At 39.7% G+C, this 20712-nt stretch overlaps 1 protein-coding gene across 2 annotated transcripts in view; it reads left to right on the forward strand.

Annotated features, from left to right (window-relative positions):
• The window catches only part of GSK3B (glycogen synthase kinase 3 beta), a 152935-nt gene that overhangs the window by 42775 nt on the left and 89448 nt on the right, over positions 1-20712 (forward strand). For both annotated transcript variants that reach the window (XM_051779970.1, XM_051779971.1), the window contains exon 2: positions 14318-14511. In XM_051779970.1, coding sequence (XP_051635930.1) covers positions 14318-14511 — 194 coding nt within the window. The remainder of the gene's footprint in view (positions 1-14317; positions 14512-20712) is intronic.

The following is a 20712-nucleotide window of genomic DNA, read 5'->3' on the forward strand; positions in this document are numbered from 1 at the left end:
TGCCTGGTTTATCTTTCCTGAAATTCCTAGGATGCAGGTATATGTAGGAAGAGAAGGAAGAGCTAGCAGTATTGAGACCTCAGTCTGTTTTCCCTTCCATCAAAGACAGTCAAGCTTCTAATTAAGAAAACTTGCTGCACTGCTTTCAAAACCTACATAAATTTGGAACAGCAGCCCTTGAAAAACCTCATTTTTTGCATAGGTATATGACTTTTGCAGATATATATAATGTAAATATTTATTGTCTTCAAATTTGTTCTTGTTTTTAGGCTTATCTTTTCCTTAGTATTACTTATTTTCTGCTTCATGGTATCTTCAAGAGTGATAGTGCCTTTGTCCGGTGTGGAGAGTGGCAGAAGTCGGAAAGGTTTGGTTTTGCTAGTTATTTTTTTTCTTGCCTCCATAATTAAGAGGAAGTTTTGCTAAAGCAGTGCTGCTCCCCTCTCTCTGTTTCCAGATACCTGTCTCTATTTTAGGATTTCAAGCCCCAGCAGCCTTCCTTAACAAACAATTACAGGAACAGTTTGAAAATTTCATCTGTATCTGTAGAGTTTTTCCCTGAACGCCTCAGTCTGCTCATATGCTGGCAGAAGGGAATTAAATCCCCAGATGTGCGGGCTCATTCTTAAGAGAAGTGTTACTTTTGCTCATGTTTTTCTTTGTGGAGAAAACTAATCCCCATTTTGTGAGATGTTGTTTTACTAAATCCTGCATATTGCAGTAAAACATTTGGAAACATCTTCTGTACTTTAAATTATATTGTTGCCCTTTTGCTGGGGAAAAAAGTCTTACTGAAAAAGGTGCCTTGTTTCTGAGAGAGGAAAAATAAACTTATTAATAGGTTTAAGAAGCCACAGGAAAAAATGATCCTTTCTGTTATCTAAAGCATGCATTTTAAGGCAATGTAGTTATTCTCCAGAATAAATGTCTGTGCTGGTGTAATGTAACTTGGTTTAGTTTCTGGTTTTTTCTAACCATAGCTGAAGTATTTTTCAGTTGTTTGACAGTGTGAACTTGTGTTTTGCTTTGAGAAAGCAGAGGATGTGGTGTCCAGATGCTTCCACTTTGGTTCACCCAAGCCTGCAGTTTGGCTGCTTTCGCGTGCCCTTGGCACAGGATGTCATCACCAGGAACTGCTGTGGCCCTGCTGCCTGCTTCCATCTCCTTCCACTGCCAGGAGCGCTCACACTGCTGTGGGCAGGCAGTTTTGTTCCTCTGGAAGCAGTTCTGACCCAGCTCACCTTCAGATAGCAGTTGTTTGATACCTGGTACCAGGGCAGAGTGGTATCAGGGCACAAGGAGGGATGGGAGAGCCAGGACTGCTCCTCCAAAGGCAGCTTCCTCTGCAGGCTGCAGCTCTGCTGGAGACTCAAAGTGGCTTTCCTGGGAGTACAGGCAGTAAGGAACAGTCTTGTTCTCTGTTCTTCCCCATGTCAAATCTAGCAACTGTTATCCTCAAGATGAGTCAGTTCAGCTTGCTGATTTGAGGCTTGCTTTATTTTGGAGATGGATTAGTTTGTCAGATCAGTAGGCTAAACTGACTCATCCTCAGGCTATGAGATTGCCAGATTTGCTATGGCAGGAACATGAAGGTGGGAAGACCATCTTTTTTTGGCAAGAGCCCCCACTTTAATCAGTTTATGTATAATGTGAAAATGAACTGTGGTTTCTCTGGTTACCTTAAATAGCTTTAGAGATGTCCAACACTTAGTTGTTTTGCTCTTCTTGCTCTACTATTTTTGTTACTTTAAAAATAAATAAATTAAAAAAGCAGGACCTGCCAAAGACGAAAAGCTTATGCATCTGGCTTCTAAAATGCTGCCTCATCTGTAATAAGAGCTCCTTCACCAAGATAGCTACTCCTGCCATGGAGAATATCTGCAGCACACTGATGGCATGCCTACAGTTTCTTAATGTTAATTGAGATAACGTTCTCCTTGAATTCAAAACCATCTTTAACCTAAACTGACTCATTCCATTTCCGTGCAGTTGTGTGGTGTAATCTGAAGCAGTAATTTGGGATGGATGCGGAGGCTGTGTAGTCTCTTAAAGCTGGTTTGTGCTCTGCAGCATGAATTGAACAGTGTAGCACAACTCAGTTTTTCTCTCTGGAGAAATAGTTGCAATGCCTCTTTCAGTCTTAGAATGGTGTTCAGCCACAGGTCACGGTTCATTTTAGCGATTCAGATTAGCTACTACTCACTTTCGACTTTTTTTTCCACTGTGCTTCCCACCCAAAGTGGATGTTGGTTCCGAACAGCTGGCAATTCCCTTACTCCTCCTGCAATCTTAAAACATAGGCATCAAATGAATGCATTTTCATAACTAGCTTCATCTGTCTTTCGATTTGGTTTTGGTTGCTGTCTCAGATTCCAAACAATCTGTTTCTCACTGTGATTTCGATCTGTCTCATTCAGTCCGTAGGCTGGACTCTGGGTCCTAGGTGGCTGTTTCCTGGTAGTAGAGAGAATAGGATGACAAGTACATGCTGTATTTCTGTCCTGTGTTCAGTGAAGTTGAAGAGTAAGAAAACATGTCAAGTCTTAATAGGACAGAACATAATTATGGAGTACTTGACAAAAGGGAGAAATTGCAAAGAGAAAGGTAGAGTACTCAGATGTTCCAGAGAGTAGAAAAATATATTAGAATCCAAGACTCTGTCGAGGAGGAGAGCTTGGTCCTTTGCCCTGACTTTGCAGGTTAAGCAGGCATTACTGTTCATTGCACCTTGGTTTTCAAGTCCACCTATGATACTCAGAAATACAGAAATTGCTCTTCTTTTTTTAGACAAAAAATTCAAAGTTTGAGGGTGCAGCTTTTGACAAGGATTGGCTGCTGTATCAGATCACTGCAGCAATGTAGCAGAAGGGACCCTGACAAGGACACTTAAGCAGATGTGGAACTACGTGGTTCTTGCCCTGCTCGTTCTCCACAGTCTGGCAGGGCTTGCAGAGGCCACAGAGAACTATCCAAAGGCTCTTGTGGGCTGGGCTGCCTGTGGAAGTGGTGACAGCAAGTGTTTCTGGAGAACTCGTTTGTGGGGTCTCTCAGTTCAGTGTTAATCTGCTTACGGTCGTGCTCCAGATTCTCTTCTCTCTTTGATTCTGTGCTCTTGCTTCTGCTTCTCTCCACTTTGTGATGTTAACATTTTTACGGTTTGGGGTATTTTGTTTGTTTTTTTTTTTTTTCACCTGTCTCTTTGCTGTTCTTTACCTTCACTTTGTTTTCTTCTTTCTTTAGCCTATTTCCTTTTGGTCCTTCCTTCCTGCTGCTGTGCCTAGCATGGTGGGGTCCTATTCACACTTCATTCTTATGCACTGCTTGAAAGATGTTTTATTTAAACCCCAGTAGAAGAGTAGAGACTCCCTCTAAGATGTGTTAAGATGCTTGTAATTTGTGGAAGTGTATGGTAGGGAGGGTCTTGGCAACTTGCAGCTGCTGCAGGTGGCTGTTCTGTGGGTTTTGCTTAATGGTGTGATATTATGCATTTGAAACCTCTTAGTGGATGGAAAAACAGAATGAAAAGGAAAAAAACTATGATGATATCTGTTCTCAGGGATCAGAAATGTGCTTGACTTGGTGATATATGTACATTTAACTGGATTCAGAAGCTGTGACAAATGCTGTTAGAACTGGGCCAGGGAGGTCACCAGCAAGTAGCCAGCCTCCTCCTTAAGCAGTTTGCAAGAAACTACTTCAGTAGTTTTCAGGTTATACCAGATATTTTGAGGAGAAGATTTTAGGCTTTCTAGGAAAATGTGCTGTTTATCACTTGTTAATCTTAGAGAGATGGGAGATTTAGGGTCTCTAACAGTGCTCTTAAAGCAGGCGTGTCAGTAGGTGACCCATGATGGATTCACTAATCAACCTTGCTAGAAGGCACTGATAGACTCCTGGAGGGTTGACTGTTGAATGGCACTAACAAGTGGGTAAATACGATCTGTTTGTAACTTGGGGTTCTCTGATGCCATGTCAGGGCTCAGTTACAGGGGTTTTATAAGTTATTACGTGTCAGCTGAACCGCTATAGCTGTCTTTGGCAAATATTAACTAAATCATGTTCCCTGATGATGTAAGAGGGAGGAACAACTAAAGGAAACTTCAAATAAGAAATGCTAGTACTGCATAGGCTGAATTTCTCCGCTAGCAATTAACTCAGAGCTATATAGCAAAGGAGGATACCAGTGAGGCCAGAGTCTTATGCTGAATTGATGTTGTCATACTGTTTCTGCTCACTCCCTGTCTCTGTCCTTGTCTCTTGTGCTGCATTTAACCTGTAAGCTTTTTGGGGCAGGAATAACTGACCCAAGATTATAAAAACAGCATCTGATATGATCGCTTTGGTACGTGCTTCCTAATCAGTGGAATCACCTTATCTAAATTTAAAGCTGATTTCTGGAGCTAAATAACTTTTGTCGGGTGGGTTCTTCTGCATGTGGGTGGAGAGAGAGTAGAACAGAAAGAGTGCCTACTAAAAATAACTTGTTAACAAGCATGAGACTGCTTATGAAACCTCACTGGCAGCCAGTGTTTAGATTACCTTAATTGTATGTTTCTGTATTTTTTTCCAAAGCAGAAATATAAGTATAAGCATTCTGGTGGATATTTTGTTTAGTCACAGGAAAAAAAATACTTTTAATGGTACTCCTAAGGTAATAGGGTAGAGTTTTCCCACCACCTGCGTGTTAACTGCAGTTTGGGAAAGCTCTCTTGTTTAGAAATTTACTATCTTGGTCTGTGTTTTCCATGACAGAAAGAGTACTTGAAGGAAGATCTGTTTTAACGATAGAGATGGTTAACATGGGCCTTAAATGTGCCTCAGAAAGGTGTGGGCACCACCTTACACAGTGGTGGGAAGGACAGCTATGGGAAATTGTTTCTTCAGACACTGCAAGTAAACATCCCTTCTGGATTCAGCTGTTTGGTTTATAAATCAGTGAGGTGGTAACCTGCTGGGATTTCGTGGTGGTCAGTTTAAGCAGCTGACTGTTGGAATCCCATCTGCCACGGTAGGATCCAGGGAGGTCAGCTGATGGTCAGCGTGGTAGGCATCCAGGCTAGGCCAACAGGGCTCTTCCCATCCTTTATCCTCTGGTGTTTTTTGTTTTGTTTCTTAACCTGTTCAGAGTCAAGTTCGTGCAAAAACTTGTAGAAAGTCAGTGCCTTAGAACTTTGTGTACCTTGTAGTGGACCTTTTTAACAAGCTTGTCATGTGAATGTTCTGGGACCTACTCAGTACCCTGTTCATTTTTTAAAGGCTTGTTTACAGTCTTTAGCATTAAGCTTTCAAAGAGAGTGAATTGAATGCCCCCTCCAGAAGTCTGTGATTACCTCTAAAGAAAGACTTAAAACTCCAATGGCATTTTAAATGTGTGAACTGAGGTGCTGTAAATCCAAGTTCGGTTGGTTTTTTTTCCCAACAGATAAATGATAGGGGGAAAAGGTCCCTGCATCTTGATGTCATTTCATGTGTTTATTATATCAAATATAGGCATATGAGGCATGTCATTAGTCGTCACACTTTGCTGGGAATACATTTAGGTTTGTTTTTTTTTAGTGACACACTGACCTCAAAAAGGCATGAAGCAGAGATGGGTTGAGTTACAAAGTTTCATTTTTATAGTAAAATAATGTCGCCTTTCTGAGCTGTTTACTGCTTATTTTGTAGTGATAGTATAGTTTATTTTACTAGACAGAAGTCAGTCACTGGTATTGTGTTTACCTTTTTCTCCATTTTTTTAGTTCTCTCCTGCATAAACTCAGCAATTAGTACTTTGAATTTGTATTGCCGTTTTAGAAGCTATTGATCAAAATGTAGAGCTACCGACAGTTTTTTAAGGTCACAGGTTTTGCCTTCTGCAAGGTTTTGAAAATGATTGACATGCAGAAAGCATTGCCATCATTTTGGTGCAATATTTTTCTTTTATTTCCTTCCTTTGTGTCCAGCAAGAGGCAATGGCAACTTTGATTTCAGGGCGGAGTGTTTTAAAAGTCTTTTATCTTTTTTAGTGATCTTTGGCTTGGCAGTTGTTGCTGAAATTTGTCCTGATTATTTGTCTCGGGATTTAACTGAATTGACACATAATTAACTGTGACTATCATTTGATCATTAGCAATAAAGCCAAAGAATGACCTTTCATTCTTCACCTGATTTTGTTTGAATTAAATGCACATTTTGACTGTTGTGGAAGGCAGCATATTTGATACTGAGCTGTGACACCATTGCGTTGGTGCTGAGTTGAAAGAAATGTTTTATGTAGGTATTGAACCTTTCTGACCTTCTTAAGACCCTAAGAATCTTCAAGTTCATCCTTTCTTATTTCAAGTCTAGCAGTTGCAGTTCAGCAATAATTTTCTTGAAGAAAAGATTCCAATCTAAAATAAAAATCTGTGTTGTAACAATAACTTTTTCTTTCAAAGTTTTTAATAAGGAAATTATTTTTTTTCTAAATTTTGTCCACCCACAGTTCTGTCCCAAACACTTGCAGTTTCTGTTTCTAGTCATTATTTGCAATATGCCCTCCACCTGCAGATCAGAGCTCTCTCTGAAATGTCTTTTCCTGAAATGGGCTTTTAGATATAATCTTTCAGCTTTCTCTTTGACTTAAATTGTTTGAGCTCTTAAGTCTCACTCAGAGTAATGTATTTTTTCTGACCTTATGATGCCTGAAGCTTCTTTCTGAATCCCTAGTGTTTTGAATCATCACTCCTGAATTTTAGCTATCAGGACTGAGCACGCTATTTCAGTACCTGTTCAGTGGGTGTGAAACAGAAAAGAGATTTTCTTTTTCTTTTTCTTTCTTTTTTTTTTTTTTTTTTTTTTTTTTTTTTTTTTTTTTTTTTTTTTGCCTGTCTGATGTTCCCCTGCTTGTACATCAAAGGATTGCTTTAGGTTTCAGTAGCAGTGTGTGTTTCTGTGCTGGGATGTCTTGCAAGTCAGAGTTGATGACTCCACTCTTCAGATGGCTTTACTTGATTTGGCTGTATGGCCTGTCATCCTCCCTCAACTTAATTTGTGCCTGGGTTACTAAGGGAGGTCACCTGCTTTTTCACCAACTCTACCCTGTGCATAACTCTCTAAATCTTGTCTGAGAACTCCATAGCTTTTTTTTCAGGTTATTGATAAAAACAGTAGGTGTGAGGGCAAAAATTAATGCTGATGGGGCCTCCTACTATATTTTATTAGATCTTAGTTATGTTGAAACTTATGGGCTAGTGTATTATAATTTGATTAATAATCAACTTTCTTTATACGTGTTTCTTCATTAATTTGGGTTGTGATGGCAAGTCAGAAACCCTGTAGAAGTCACAGTGGTTTTGCATCAATGTTTTTCTCTTCTCTTTTTCAAATGAACCTATAGTCTCTTTAACAATATGGAGTCTAACAATGCAATCTTTAGAAACTACCTTACTGCTTCTTTATTCAAAGTAAATGGTGTGGTACTTGAAGCTGAAATTGTTGTCAAACTTAAAGGATCGTATGAATCATCCCATCCATCGCTGAAGTTCTCTGAGTGTTCTGGTTGCTTTCAAAAATCACGTCTCAGACTTCTTAGGTAGCTCTTCCAAAATCCTTGGATACAAATCATGAGATTCTTGTGATCTCAAGTAATGTCTGATGGCCGCTCGTTTATTGCAGTATTCAGTTACAGGCAAGAAGTCAGATGACATTTTCTGTGCTAAAACAAGTGTGTGTGTATATATATATTTAGTGAATGCATCTGCCTTATCTGTGTGATGATTGGCACACTTACAGGTTTTTGTTAAATGTTTGACCTGAACTATTTTTGAAATTTTAAGGACTCCTTTTGCATGGGGTAAATTTAAAAACCAAACCAACATTGTATTTTATAAGACTCCTTTCTTCACTTCCCTGAGTTTTTCTGGTTTGGTCCATTAACATTCATTTCAAGAAAGCTGGAGAGGGAGTTTTTACAAGGGCATGTAGTGATAGGACAGGGGGGGATGGCTTCAAACTGAAAAGTTGAGATTAGATACAGAAATTCTTTACTGTGAGGCTGGCGAGACCTTGGAACAGATTGCCCAGAGCAGTTAAGGATACCTCATCCCTGGAAGTGTTCAAGGCCGAGCTGGATAGGGCTTTGAGCAACTTGGTCTAGTGAACGATTCCCTGCTGATGCTGGGGGGTTGAACCTAGATTATCTTGAAGGTCCCTTCCAACCCAAACCATTCTATGATTCTGTATGATTCTAGGATTTTTATTTTGTACTGTCTTCCACTAGGTAGCATTTATGATGAAGAAAGGAAGCTATCTAGGAAAACAGTTCATAAATACCATTTTTATACTTTCTCCCCTGTACTGACTCTTAATTATTAGCTCTTCTGTAACTAACTTTTAAAAAAACGTAGTGGGAAAAATAATTAGAAAAAGAAAATTTGTAGTGATTTCTGCTGCTGACAGTGTCTTTCCTCAAGCATATGTTGGCCACACAGAAGTCTTTCAAAGCAGCTGATGACCTTTTTCCTTCATGTACCCTGAACAGATATCTAAGAAGCTGGGCATTTAATTTCATAGCCGAATCTGATGATCAGTACCAGATCCTAGCAGAAAACATTTGCTTCACAAAGTAGTTAGATCTTTTGACCATCCAGTTATCTGTGACTGAAGAGAGCCACTGCAGTTCTGATAGACTTCTGTCCCCTTCTGGTCACTCATTTCTTTCTAGGTAGTTGTGTCAGCTGCTGGTTGTAACCTGATCCAGTTGACAGGGGCTGGATCCAGCAGTGTCGAGTTTGTGTGGAAGTGACTTGTTCACTGTATTGAGCATTGAGCAAATTAAGATGAAGCAGGTTGGTGAAGGGGAGAAGTAGTGAATAGTTACTTAATCTTGAGCCATATCTTAATAGAGAGGTGACGCTGAGATTTGAAGCAGATGAGTGAAGATACTTGAGGTAAGTGGAGACAGCTACATGACTTTCGGCATTGTAGAGTCTGTTGCAACTCTGTGAGGTTTTCTTTTAGGACTTAAAAACAATCTAAATAGCATCTGTTGGAGGGACCTGTGGGCATGCCAGCAAGGAGGAGTGAAGCAAGAGGAGATAGGTAAAGTCAAAAGAAAGGAAAAGGTGGAGTTTGTAGACAGCACAAAGGATTGAGGTTTGCATTTGAAGTAGGAATAAAGCTGCTGTAAACATCCTGCTAATGCATTGTTTCTTCCCTTTGACTGTAAAACATATAGAAGAGGAGGAAGAGGGGATGTATATATATATATAGATAGATAGATAGATATAGGTGAAAGGAAAAAAAAGAATCCTAGATATATGATTATATCTGCATTAATGTGTGTTTGTACTGCTCAGAAGCAAAACAGGTAAAGGGATGTAGGGGAGACATAATTTTGGACTTTTTCCAGGCCCATTCACTAGAAGGTGTGTGGGAAGTTCTGATCAATAGCAAAGGATGCCTTTCATGGTCTCTGAGGGCTGAAGTGAATTTTATTGAGTGACAGCTGCATTTAGGCACAGGCAAAAAGTATACATGCAGTACACTTACAGAATGGTCAGCTTTGAGCTAGGGGTAGGAATCTGCAGCTGGTGGGGTATTTCTGTAACAAAACACTTGTCCAGTAGCAGAATCCCTTATCTCACCTGGATAAAACCAAAAATATCTGACACCATTTTTTTCTTTGAGATGCACGCCTCTTGTTCCCAAACCATACAAATATTTCATTAAAATAATACTGATCCATATTAATTTTTGCTTAATTGGTGAATTGTATAACCAAAAGACAGAATTGAATATATGCAACTTTTTTTGAGTGTACACAATTGAATTAAGAATCAGCTTGAAAAGTGTAAGAGGCCCCTGGCATTAGGTAAAAATGATGACATGAGCCATTATAAAGTTATACCAAGATATTGGAAAATAGAGTTGTAGTTTGCACTGATGCTCTGACAAACAGTGGTCTCTTAAGTGGAGTATGTTCTTTTCTTCCCACAAGCTGCTGAGTATTCTCTGCTTTGAAATCACTGACTTTACCTCATGCTCTTGATCTGTCCTGTGTGGTCATCATGTGCTAAAGGTAGAAAGAGAACTAGAAAGATCAGAGCATTTGAAAATTGCATTGTCTGGATTTTGTTTTCAGTTGCATATCAGACCTGTGGAATAACGTCTTCATTAAAAAAAAAAATCCTAAACTCAAATACCATATCATGGATGTTAAGCATTAATATCATGTGAGAAAATGCTTTAAGAGTTTGCATGAAATGTACCAAATGAAAAAGCAAGTGTACTACAGTGTGATAGCTATTTATTTTTACTTGTACTTCTGCCCTGGGTGTTACAAAGGTGACTGGCTTAGATGATGGTTGTACAGTCACATGAATTTGCTTTTTTGTTACAGTAAAGCCAAGGTCATGTTGCTGTGGGTCCCAGAAAGCTGCAGCTTCTGGACAAATGCTGGTGACTCTTTTGATGTGAGCTGTACTGTAAGAGCTATTTAATATTGTGGACCTTCCTTCCTTTTGTAGTTTTTAAATTTGATGTCCTAGTTCTATTGTAGACCCTATAATCAAAGGTGTTGAAGGTATTGTGTGTTTGACAATGCCTGCTTATCCTCTGGGGACACTAGGTCTGACAGTCCTAAACAAAATAAGAGGTGAAGGGGATGAGATAAGAACCGTCTAGGCTTCTCGTTAAGACTGGCTGTGGTGTAATGCTTCTTGGTGTTTGCTGTTGGGAGTCATTTGGGGGTACTGGAGGTTTCTGGACAGGGGTTCTTCCTCTCTACTGTCTTCCATCATGCTGAGGCTGAAACCAGCATTTCTGAAAGCTGTTTAGTGAACTCATTTACATGCTGTTTGGCTGGCAACTCAGCTCTTGCTGTCCAGACAATTAAAACTGGGGTTACCGTTCTGAACTGCGTATGGTCTTGTGAACAGTAGAAACATCTGTATAGTGCAAGGAGTAGCAAAACTGTGTTGGGGCCTCTGGATGCTGCTGTGCTACAAGCACATTATTTGTATACTTTGAGAAGCAGTGAGATGTTTTACCCTTGGAGACCAAAGCTGTCAAAGGTGCAAGGTGAATTTTACCCCTGCAGTCCCTCAGGTTCAGCTATTCTGTAATGGAATATAACTGAAACTCTAACAGGCTGAATTCTTTAAAGATTAGGGTCGTTATGGTATCTTTTGTGGATGGGTTTGCAAAAGCTGTTGTTTGTTGGAAGAAGGAAACTGCGAGAAACATCTAGGAGGTTTAATGCTCTGTAAGGTTCTGGTAAAGAGACAAAGTAATTCTTGGTGCAGCGATGAAAGTGTCAGTGCTTACACTTTAAAGCACTGACAATTTCAAATGGTTAGGGGCTGTTTTTCTATGGACTTAAAGGGAAAACGTGTAAAGCCAACTGGCTTCTCATTTGAGCTCTGGAGAATTTGGCCACGTCGCTGCAGCTCCACATTGGGACAAAACACTTGAAGTAGCCTGAAATTCAGGGTTTGCTTTTATGGTAGAGGAGGCCCCTAAGCGAGTTGCAGCTCTGAAGAGGGTCCTTAGAGCAGATCTCTTGATACCAAGTACTTCAAATCTCAACCAGTGTTGCCAGGGACAATTATTTTTACCTCTAAGACTTCATTAATCTTGATTTTTGAAAAATGGATAACAAAACTCCTTGACAGTAGTCTCAGTATTCTGGTCTAGTGACCCCTCCAAAAAAAAAAAAGCCCCCTCAAAATCCACAAACTAGGGGATTACCTTTTATTTTATGAGGATTGCTGCAATAAAACAGATGCAACCTATTTGTATGTGCCGAGTTAGAATGCTAATCATAGAACAGTTGGGCAAATAAAATACAGGGCTGCTATGGGAGTTACACTTTCAACTTGTTTACCAAAAAAAGGGTTTCTTTTTTTTTCCTGGATTCCTTCCATTTATTTCTAACAGTTGTCAAACAGGAGAGCGAATTTTCCATGCAGCTTTAGTATGCTTCCATTTATGCTTCTCTCTCCTTACGAGCAGACATTCATCTCTCTCTGGTTTTCCTTCCCACCCCCTACCCTGTTTTCTCTTTAGATCTGTATATATATTCTGTATCTCACCTTCTCATGACTATTTTGGGGAAGGGCTGTACCTACTCTGTATTGCTTGGCAAGTTATTGGCGGCCTTAGAACTGATCTGCTTTATATATTTTTGATTTGTTTGTTTGTTTGATGGAGCAGTTGGAGTCATAAAAGCAAACAATTATAAGAACCTAAAAGGTAACATAAAAGATGAGTAGCAGTTAATGTGGGCTTTTCATGAACAAACGATGCCAAGCCAACCTACTTTTCTTCTGAATCTTACATGTACAGAAGAAGTAGTAGTAGATGGATGTGTGCACCTTGACTCTGAAGTTTTCAGACTTATTTTCTCATGAGAAGTCTAGGAAAACAACGGACTACTGGAATTCCCCTGAAAAGCATACAAAATTATTTGATTATTTTGTTTGAGCGTAACAGGAGGTTCAAGAAAAAAATTCAATGAGATATTTCATGGGATTTTGCAGGGCCTTTAAGCAGTCTCACAGGATTCACTGGTTTTTACCAATTTGTTAGCTAAACTTAATGTAGTATCATGATGGTGACTGTGCTTGAAGGATGTGACAAGCTGGCAAGAGTGTGCAGTAACCTTGGACGCAGTTCAGCCAGGACAAATGCAGAATATTAGGCTTTGATAAGAGCAATCAGGTGTGTAAGTGGAAAGTGGATGAGGATTGGACAGGCAGCAGCTCTGCAGAGGAGAGTTTGGTACACAAACTGATCATGAGGTTGCAGCATTGCACAACCTGCAAACGTTGTGCTGGGCTGTACAAACAAGTGTGTTGTAAGTCAGACACGAGAAGTCACTGGCATGCTGGGTAGAGCTGAGATAAGCTCCCTTTGCAGAGCCTGGTTTTTGGTACCATACCTGAGAGATTTTTAGGAGTGAGGGGAGAGCTTTCCCAAAGAGAAATAACTTCATCATGATAACCTTTTTGCAACAGCCCCTCACATATTTGAAGGAGATGATGAGAGGATGAGGGAAAGAGAGCAGGGGGGGAACTGCACCGTTTTCCATACCCTCTGGGAGCAGAACGAGGAGTGTTTCACCTAAAGTGCATTAAAAGAGATTGAGCTACCTGTTGGAAAGATTTTTCTAAATGCACGAATAGTGAAGGTCTGGAAGAGACTACCTGGGAAAGGTTGCAGAGGGAAGGTTTCTTAATAAGCAGATGTGACGAGCATCTCTTGAGTGCAGATGCTGTAGAATTGCAGAGTGACTGTTGTGGAACAGTACATTCTGTTTTTCCTTGAAGCCCTGTTCAGTTCTGTAACCTGAGCCATCATAATTGAAAGGCAATAAATGCCCAGAGTGTGTTTATAAAATGCCTAAAGCTTTGGTTCTCTTACACACAAAATCAGGCTTTGAACAAGGTGAAGCACTGTTGGTTATAACAGTGGGACTGGGAGTAGGTAATAGTGGCTTGGTCTTTTGATAGGAAAGTGGCTGGGAAAGTGCATGTGACTGTGGACTGCTGAAACCCACAGCCACTGCATCTGCACTGAAGCACATCCATCTGAGCAGCTTCCACAGGCATCTTGCATCTTGAGCGTGGATCTCTATCCATGTTCTGTTTCATGTCAAGATGCCACATAAGTGCTTGCCACCATCATCCTTCTCTCCCTTCCTGCCCCTGCCCCAGGAAGTGCCTCCCTTCTTTACAAGGAAGTCCAGGCATGAAAGAAGGGAGGAGCAGGACTGTGCCACGTGATGCAACCTGGATTCTGCTCCAGGTGCACACAGCCAGGTTTGACAAAGGTTATGCTTCCTAATGTGTGCAAGCTGAAGCTTTATCTGTAGGTGGATTTGTAACAAACTTCCCGTGCTCCTGGTTTTCATTGCCTGTAAAGGTCAGAGTGCTGCTCTGACAGCCATACTAACAGTTTGATTTCTTCAGTTATAGGAAAATATGGGAAAATGCTTCATTTTGGTAATACAAGCAACACTGTTTAATTTAATACCACTTAACTTTATAATCAGATGTAGGAATAAGTACTTGACTTCTTCGTGCATCACATTTTATTGCTCAGCTATTTGCTTCCGGAAAGGAAATTTTTGTTAGCAATAATCTACATGAAAAATTGTCACCACTTAATATATTTTGGTAAAAAAATACGCTCTGCGTTTTCTCTGCGTTTTGTCAGGGTTTTCTGTTTTTCTCTGTGGGATTAAAATACACATGCTGATTTAAATCTTTGTCTCACTCTCTTCTGTTTCAGTCTTGTTGGTCATCCTGCTTAGGCATGTGTTCTGATTATCTGTGTATCTCTTGCTTCCCAGGAGACAAAGATGGCAGCAAGGTGACTACAGTAGTGGCAACTCCGGGACAAGGTCCGGACCGACCACAAGAAGTTAGCTACACAGACACCAAGGTGATTGGAAATGGATCTTTTGGTGTTGTGTATCAAGCCAAACTCTGTGATTCGGGAGAGCTTGTGGCCATTAAGAAAGTTCTGCAGGATAAAAGATTTAAGGTGAGCCTATGCATAAGTTTCATATTTTCATGAATGTTATCTCATTTTCCATGTCTTTGATGGCAGTGGTTTTGATTTTCTTAATGTATTTTTGTTGGAGCACATAAATGCACATAAAAATTTTTTAGGACTAAAGATTAAATGGATGGTTTATGATAAAGGGATATAGTTTAACTCGAAAATCAGTGAGTCACTGTTGTTATGATAATTTGGATTAGTGCAAAGCAGGAAGCTAAAAATCCTGATTTGATATTATGCTGTTTCCAGGTTGCAGACCAGATTTTTCAGACAGTGAGGTGTGGAAACCATGGAAAAGCTTGTCTTATGCTTACTGTTTTTCTAGCATAGACTCTTCTCCAGTCATTACTAATTAAATTGCTGGAAGAAACCGAAGTCTTTGGACTTTGTTCTTAGTTGTTGCACCTATAAAGTGAAAGACTGTATTTGAGTAAATCAGAAATTCCCAAGACCGAGTATGAAGATAACAAATACTGAGCCCAGGGCAGTTTGGACTGAAGACAAGTTACTTCCCTTTATTATCTGATTTCTGAATGTGTTCTGTCTTGGCTGGTTTTAATAGACTAATGATTCTTCATTCTAAACAAGTAACCTTCCAAAGAGAAATACTTTTATCTGGTAATATTAAACCAAATAAAAGTTAAGGACCATCAACCACTCATCACTGCTCTTAGTCCTCTGCTTGGTACTTGATGTCCTTGACTGCTTTCCCTTATAATCAAGTGGCCTGCAGATCAACTTGTGCAAGCAGTGCATGATAGCAAAGGTACTGCTTTTAATATTTCTTGAGTTTACGGTAAGACTTCATGCAGAGCTGGCTTCACTGGTAGTATTTGTAATTTGTGTCCTGTTCTGGTAGCAAAATCATTCTTTTGAAGTGTTTTGAAGGAACTGGTGTATGCCTTTTCCTTGAGTCTTGAAATGTAATGCTGTCATCACCACAGGCATCAGCATATCACAGATGCACTAGATATAGAATGGAAAATAAAAGATATATTTAAATTAATGTAATCATGGAGCATTATATACTTCTAATTGAGAAAGGCATGTAAAGTTCTTATATTGTTCTTACATCTGAGTTATTTCTGGACTGTATTATGGGTTGAAGGTAGTTAGTACTTGGGAAGCATGCAATATGATGTAAGAGTGTGTTATTTTAGAAGAATGGAAGAGGTAAAACAGAAAAGGAAAAACAGAAGCTCTAGACCTAGCCATGCTTCTTGGTTTCTTCCCATTGCCTAGGTCTAGGGGAGGGCCAGGATATTTCCCATACCATGTTGTGCTTGGTAGATGTCAACTGGTGCTTTGGACCAGAATCTTTGATTTTTTTAGTGTCATAACTCTGGGGTTTTGTAGTGTGTCAAAATGAAAACTTGGCTGAGCATTTTAGTTCCTGACCAGATATTAATAGTTTGGGACATTGTAATTATTTTTTAATGAATCTCTATTGGGCATCTGGAATAAAGTGTGGGGTTTTGGTAGTTGGTTCAGTGACATTTTGTTATCTGACTACATATCCTTTTATTTTGGAATGTTTCTTTAAGTGCTTTGAAAAAAAACACATCTCTTGAATACTAACTCTCTTTTTGTTAAAGCAAAACAACTGAACTGAAAAGCTAAGTAGGGTGTTTGCAGTTTGGACTCTGAACTGATAGTGTACATTTGATGATACAAGCTGAGAACATCCAATACCTGGAGGCTTTAAAACCCCCAAAGAAGGTGTAATTAATGGTTAAGTCCATGTGTAGATTCACAGATACCATTAATTGAAAAGTACTTTTTTAAACTTCATAACTTGCATGGGTCACATCTGCAGCAGTACCCAAGTTATGCGATTTTTCATATTCTTATCCCAAACTTGTGTCCCAGCTGCACAGCACCATCTACCTTTGGTCTCAGCTCCCTTGTTTTTCCTGTCATTCATCAGTTTAGTCCTCCCATTTTTTTTTCACATTCTGAGCTGGAAGTGTATGTTCTGTTGGCAGGAGATGTAAATTCCTGCAGGCTGAATGAAAGCCTCTGCCTGGAGAGATTTGGAAGCTAGACACATGTATCTTATATCAAGAATAGCGTACAATTACTTCAGGGTATGCTACTTTTTGGGAATGTCTGTTATAGGTAGTAAATGCTGGACCAGATAATTCACCAGTTAAACAGGAACTTTTAATGTCTGTTGGCTGCACAGTTTGATTGCAGTGTAGGAGCAGACCAGCTCTGGTGTTCAGAGAGCTGAGCTGTGATGTGTAGCTTGACTGGGCTGTTGCCATCCCTGCTTGGCTGCCTAAGTCCAGATCCAAGGCCTGGTCAGTGGAGTTCCTTAAGAAATCTGCCACTTCCTTCTCGTTAATGCACACCTCTGCTTCAGCAATGATTGAAGGGAAGAAACCCAACCCTTCTGTAGACAACCAAAGGAGACAGTAGCTTGTTTGATTTAAATGAACTTTATCAGCTTCAGAGGGAAGAGAGGGGGCACTTTAGAAATACCTGTCTGCGCTGATCCCTGTGGTGGAGAAAGCAGGAAGAGGAAAGTGATGTATGAAAGTTGCTTCCTGAAATCTGAATCATGACCAAAACTTTCAGCTGTAGCTTCTAGCTGGTGCCTGCTTATCTCTATACTTATCTCTCCTGATGTATTTATCTTGGTACGTGCAGTATAATTCCTTTGTCGTGATTTAGCTCTTTAAAAAAATGTTTTTAGAAAAAACAGTAGGAAGTCTTGAAACTTAAAGGGCATGATTCAGAAACTTTAGGAAATCCCTAGAGATTGTAACTTCTAGGCTCTTTCTACATTTTGTGAATGTGGAGGGAGGTTATTGTGTAGATCTGGAAAATGCACCACAGTTGCCAATTTTAGATCTCTGTCAGGAAGCTGAGATACTTTTGTCCAGGTTTAAAGCTAACTTGAAAGCTGGAATTACCAGAGGGGGGTTGCCTTTTTTTCTCTTTTTCCATTACTATGACAAGTTTCTGATCAGCCTCTGCTCAAGTGGAAGCAGCATTGGTCCACACCAGAAAGAAGTGAGTGTAAAAAAAATCTTTGCTGAATAGTTGAATCTTATAGTTTCTGTGATGATAGTTTGCCATGTTCCTACTTCTTTCTACTCCCTTGTTACAGTTCAGTGGTTCTTCAGTTTGGCAGTGCAGTTCCTGCATGGCTGTGTTTTAAACAGGGTCTCTGAATTGCTCTGGATCTTAAAATGTGTGTGTCTGGAGTTCCGTGTAATGTAGAGCAGTAGTATTGGTATACTGGGGATAGTGGTAAATGGTTGAAGGGAATAAATAAAATCTAGAGAGTTATGCTTAATTTTAGTTTTCATCTGTACCTTCATTAAGCTATTAAGCTAGTTCTCTGTATTAAGCATGAGGAATTAACTAATGTAATTTTGGGCAATTACCTGATACTTGAATGAGTAGTTCACAAGCTATGTGCTGTTTTGTCATTAGTCTGTGAACAACTGAATTTGTCTCTAGTTGTTATGGAGGGTCATATTCTTGGGTGTGGTTTGGTTTTTTGTTTTTTGTTGTTTTTTTTTTTAAAGTTTCACAGGGGGTGAGAGATGTTTCTCTTTGAAAAATAGTGTAAGGCCAGCTATTCACAAGCTTTTGGGACCAAAATCCTTTCAAATGCCAGAATTTCCAAAAGACCATGATTCAGCTTTCGTAGATCTGTGTTTCTGCTTCTATCCCACAGACGCATAATAATAGATTCTCATGCAAAGCATCGATAGGTGCAGTTAAATGAGTCACAGCATTTTCAATTATTTTCATCCATGTGTCTGTGCAGGCCTTTAAGTGACACAGCCTAATTGTGATGCTTGAAAAGAAAATACTGGTCGCGTAAATTTTCTTGCATTGCTTTTTTTGGCACGTTCATTGGAATATTCTTCAGATTAAGAGTCAGTCATGTTGCTGTCTAATCCTGCAAAAACTAATAATAAGCAAACAGGCATGTTAACATAAATAGCTATTTTTTGTTATTTCTGTCATTCCATTAACATTTTTAAGAATTCCTATTGGAATGAATGTGTGAATTGTTAGAAATATTTCACAGCTGACTGAGAATATGTAGTTAAATTCTCCATATCGGAATTGCAGTACTTGATGTTTCTGCTTTAGTGCTAGGCTGTTGAAATCTAAATGATGAAGGGAGTTCATACTATTCCTGCACCTTTTCAAACGGTCTAGATTGGGCATCACACTTCTTGTTAATGGCTCACACAGACATGAAGTGTGCAGCAAGAGAAAGCCAAATTCTGTAATGGGAACCATTCATGCCATCCAGTCTGTCAAATCATTCAGGGACTGCCTAGGTTTAGCAATCCAACTGTATGTGCCTTTGGCTTAGTTGCCTGAATAATTTAAATAGGCAGATCTTCTGGAGTGTGAGAGGATGTCAGACTAGAGCCCTGATGGTCCATAAACGTGAAGCCCTGCATTGGTAAAGCTGAGACCACAGTGCTCTTTCCTATTTGTATTTATGGAAGAAATAGGTGTTATGACTATTTGAATGTTTGTTGTTTCTTTGTTTTGTTTTTAATATATAAAGTCTTAGTGTTAATCTGAGCCTTAAAACCCAATAAAGCAGCAGGGTGGAAAAATAAGTCTGTGTTGACGTTCTGGTTTCTATCTTTCTCTGCTGGATGTGTGTACTTCTGTGAGCTGCTTGAAATGTTTCTGAAAGAGCAACAGCTTTCCTTCAGTTCCTGCCTCGGATATATCAAGCCGCTAAGTATAAAAAGATCCTTTTTCAAAGTAGCCCATATCCACTGTTTGTGTTCACTTAATTACAGCAACTTTGATTGTAGCAGCTCCCATGAAAAATATAAAACCACAAGGAAGAATTCCTGTTGAAAAATGACTAGATGTTTAGGTTTTTAAGTTCCGGTAACTTTTCAAGAGACTTTTCTTTTTAAAGCATTCAACAATCTAAAGTTGACCCAGTTTTTTTAGAAGGTTGTGTGTCTCTGCTTGTGGTTGGAGGTGTCATTCTGTAAAACATGCATGTTTAAAAAGTGAACCTGTTGATTAATAGTAGATATCTTTTGCTCTGACAATGTCAGTGGTTAATAGGCCATTGTGAGAACCTGACTTCAAATTGGATTTAATTATTTCCGCTCTTGGCTGACCTTGGCTCTTGGTTATCCATGGCTGGTTAAGATACAGCAGATAATAGCATTATATTGAAAAAAAAGTTCTGTTTTCAGGGAGCTTCAGTCTGTTAAGGTCACTGTTAGTGTAGCGATCAACTCCTGTTTTGAGGAGGCATGTACCTAGCAATCTGATTGAAAGAAGAGTTAAAACACGTCTTATTTGCTGTCTGTAAGCTTGGGCTATAGATAATCGTGTCTGTAGACTGACAGACAGGAGTTTGACACCCAGCCTGTTGATATGGGTTGGGGAACCCAGTTGTAAAGCTTTAAGGGAAATGGTATCTCTCTCTCTTCTGTGTAGGTTTGGTTTTCCTTTGCCAAGTTCAGACAGGATGTGTGAACCATCTTGCTTTTTAATGTTTTAGCAAATCCATTTTCCTATGATTGTAGCTTTGTCATGAGAATGTTAAATGCTCATTTGAAGAGAAGTCATTGTTACTGCTGGATATCTCATAGAACTCTTGACTTCCTTTCTATGTGCCTGAGTTGTAGACCCTTTCAAGCACACACTCTAGTGAAGTCACAGAAAGACCTCCAAGACTGAGTCCAACCTTGGACTCCACCACCTTGTTGACTGCACCATGTCACTAAGTGCCACATCCAGCTTTTTCTTGAACACCTTCAGGGGCAGTGACTCCACCACCTCCCTAGGCAGTCCATTCCAATGTTTAACAAACCATTCCATGAAGAAATTCCTCCTGATGTCCAGCCTGAACTTCCCCTTGTGAAGCCTGAGGCTATGTCCTCCCATCCTGTCACTAGTTGTCTGGGAGACGAGACTGACCCCTGCTTTGCTGCAACCTCCTTTCAGGTAGTTGTAGAAAGTGATAAAATCACCCCTGAGCCTCCTTTTCCTTCCTACTTCACTGCTTTCTAGAGAAGGAATTGAAAGTTATCACAGTGGTTTAGAATGAAGGCTATCTTCATCTTATGTCACCATTTAAAGTCTTGAATACAATGTGGAGATTGGATTTGCTCTGATGTATTCATGATTATCTTTCACTGTGACCTCTTGTCATCTGCACAGGTTTCC

The sequence above is a fragment of the Manacus candei genome, unplaced genomic scaffold (genome assembly GCF_025592945.1).
Source record: "Manacus candei isolate 608988 ecotype Guabito, Panama unplaced genomic scaffold, ASM2559294v1 h1tg000014l, whole genome shotgun sequence".
NCBI lineage: Eukaryota > Metazoa > Chordata > Aves > Passeriformes > Pipridae > Manacus > Manacus candei.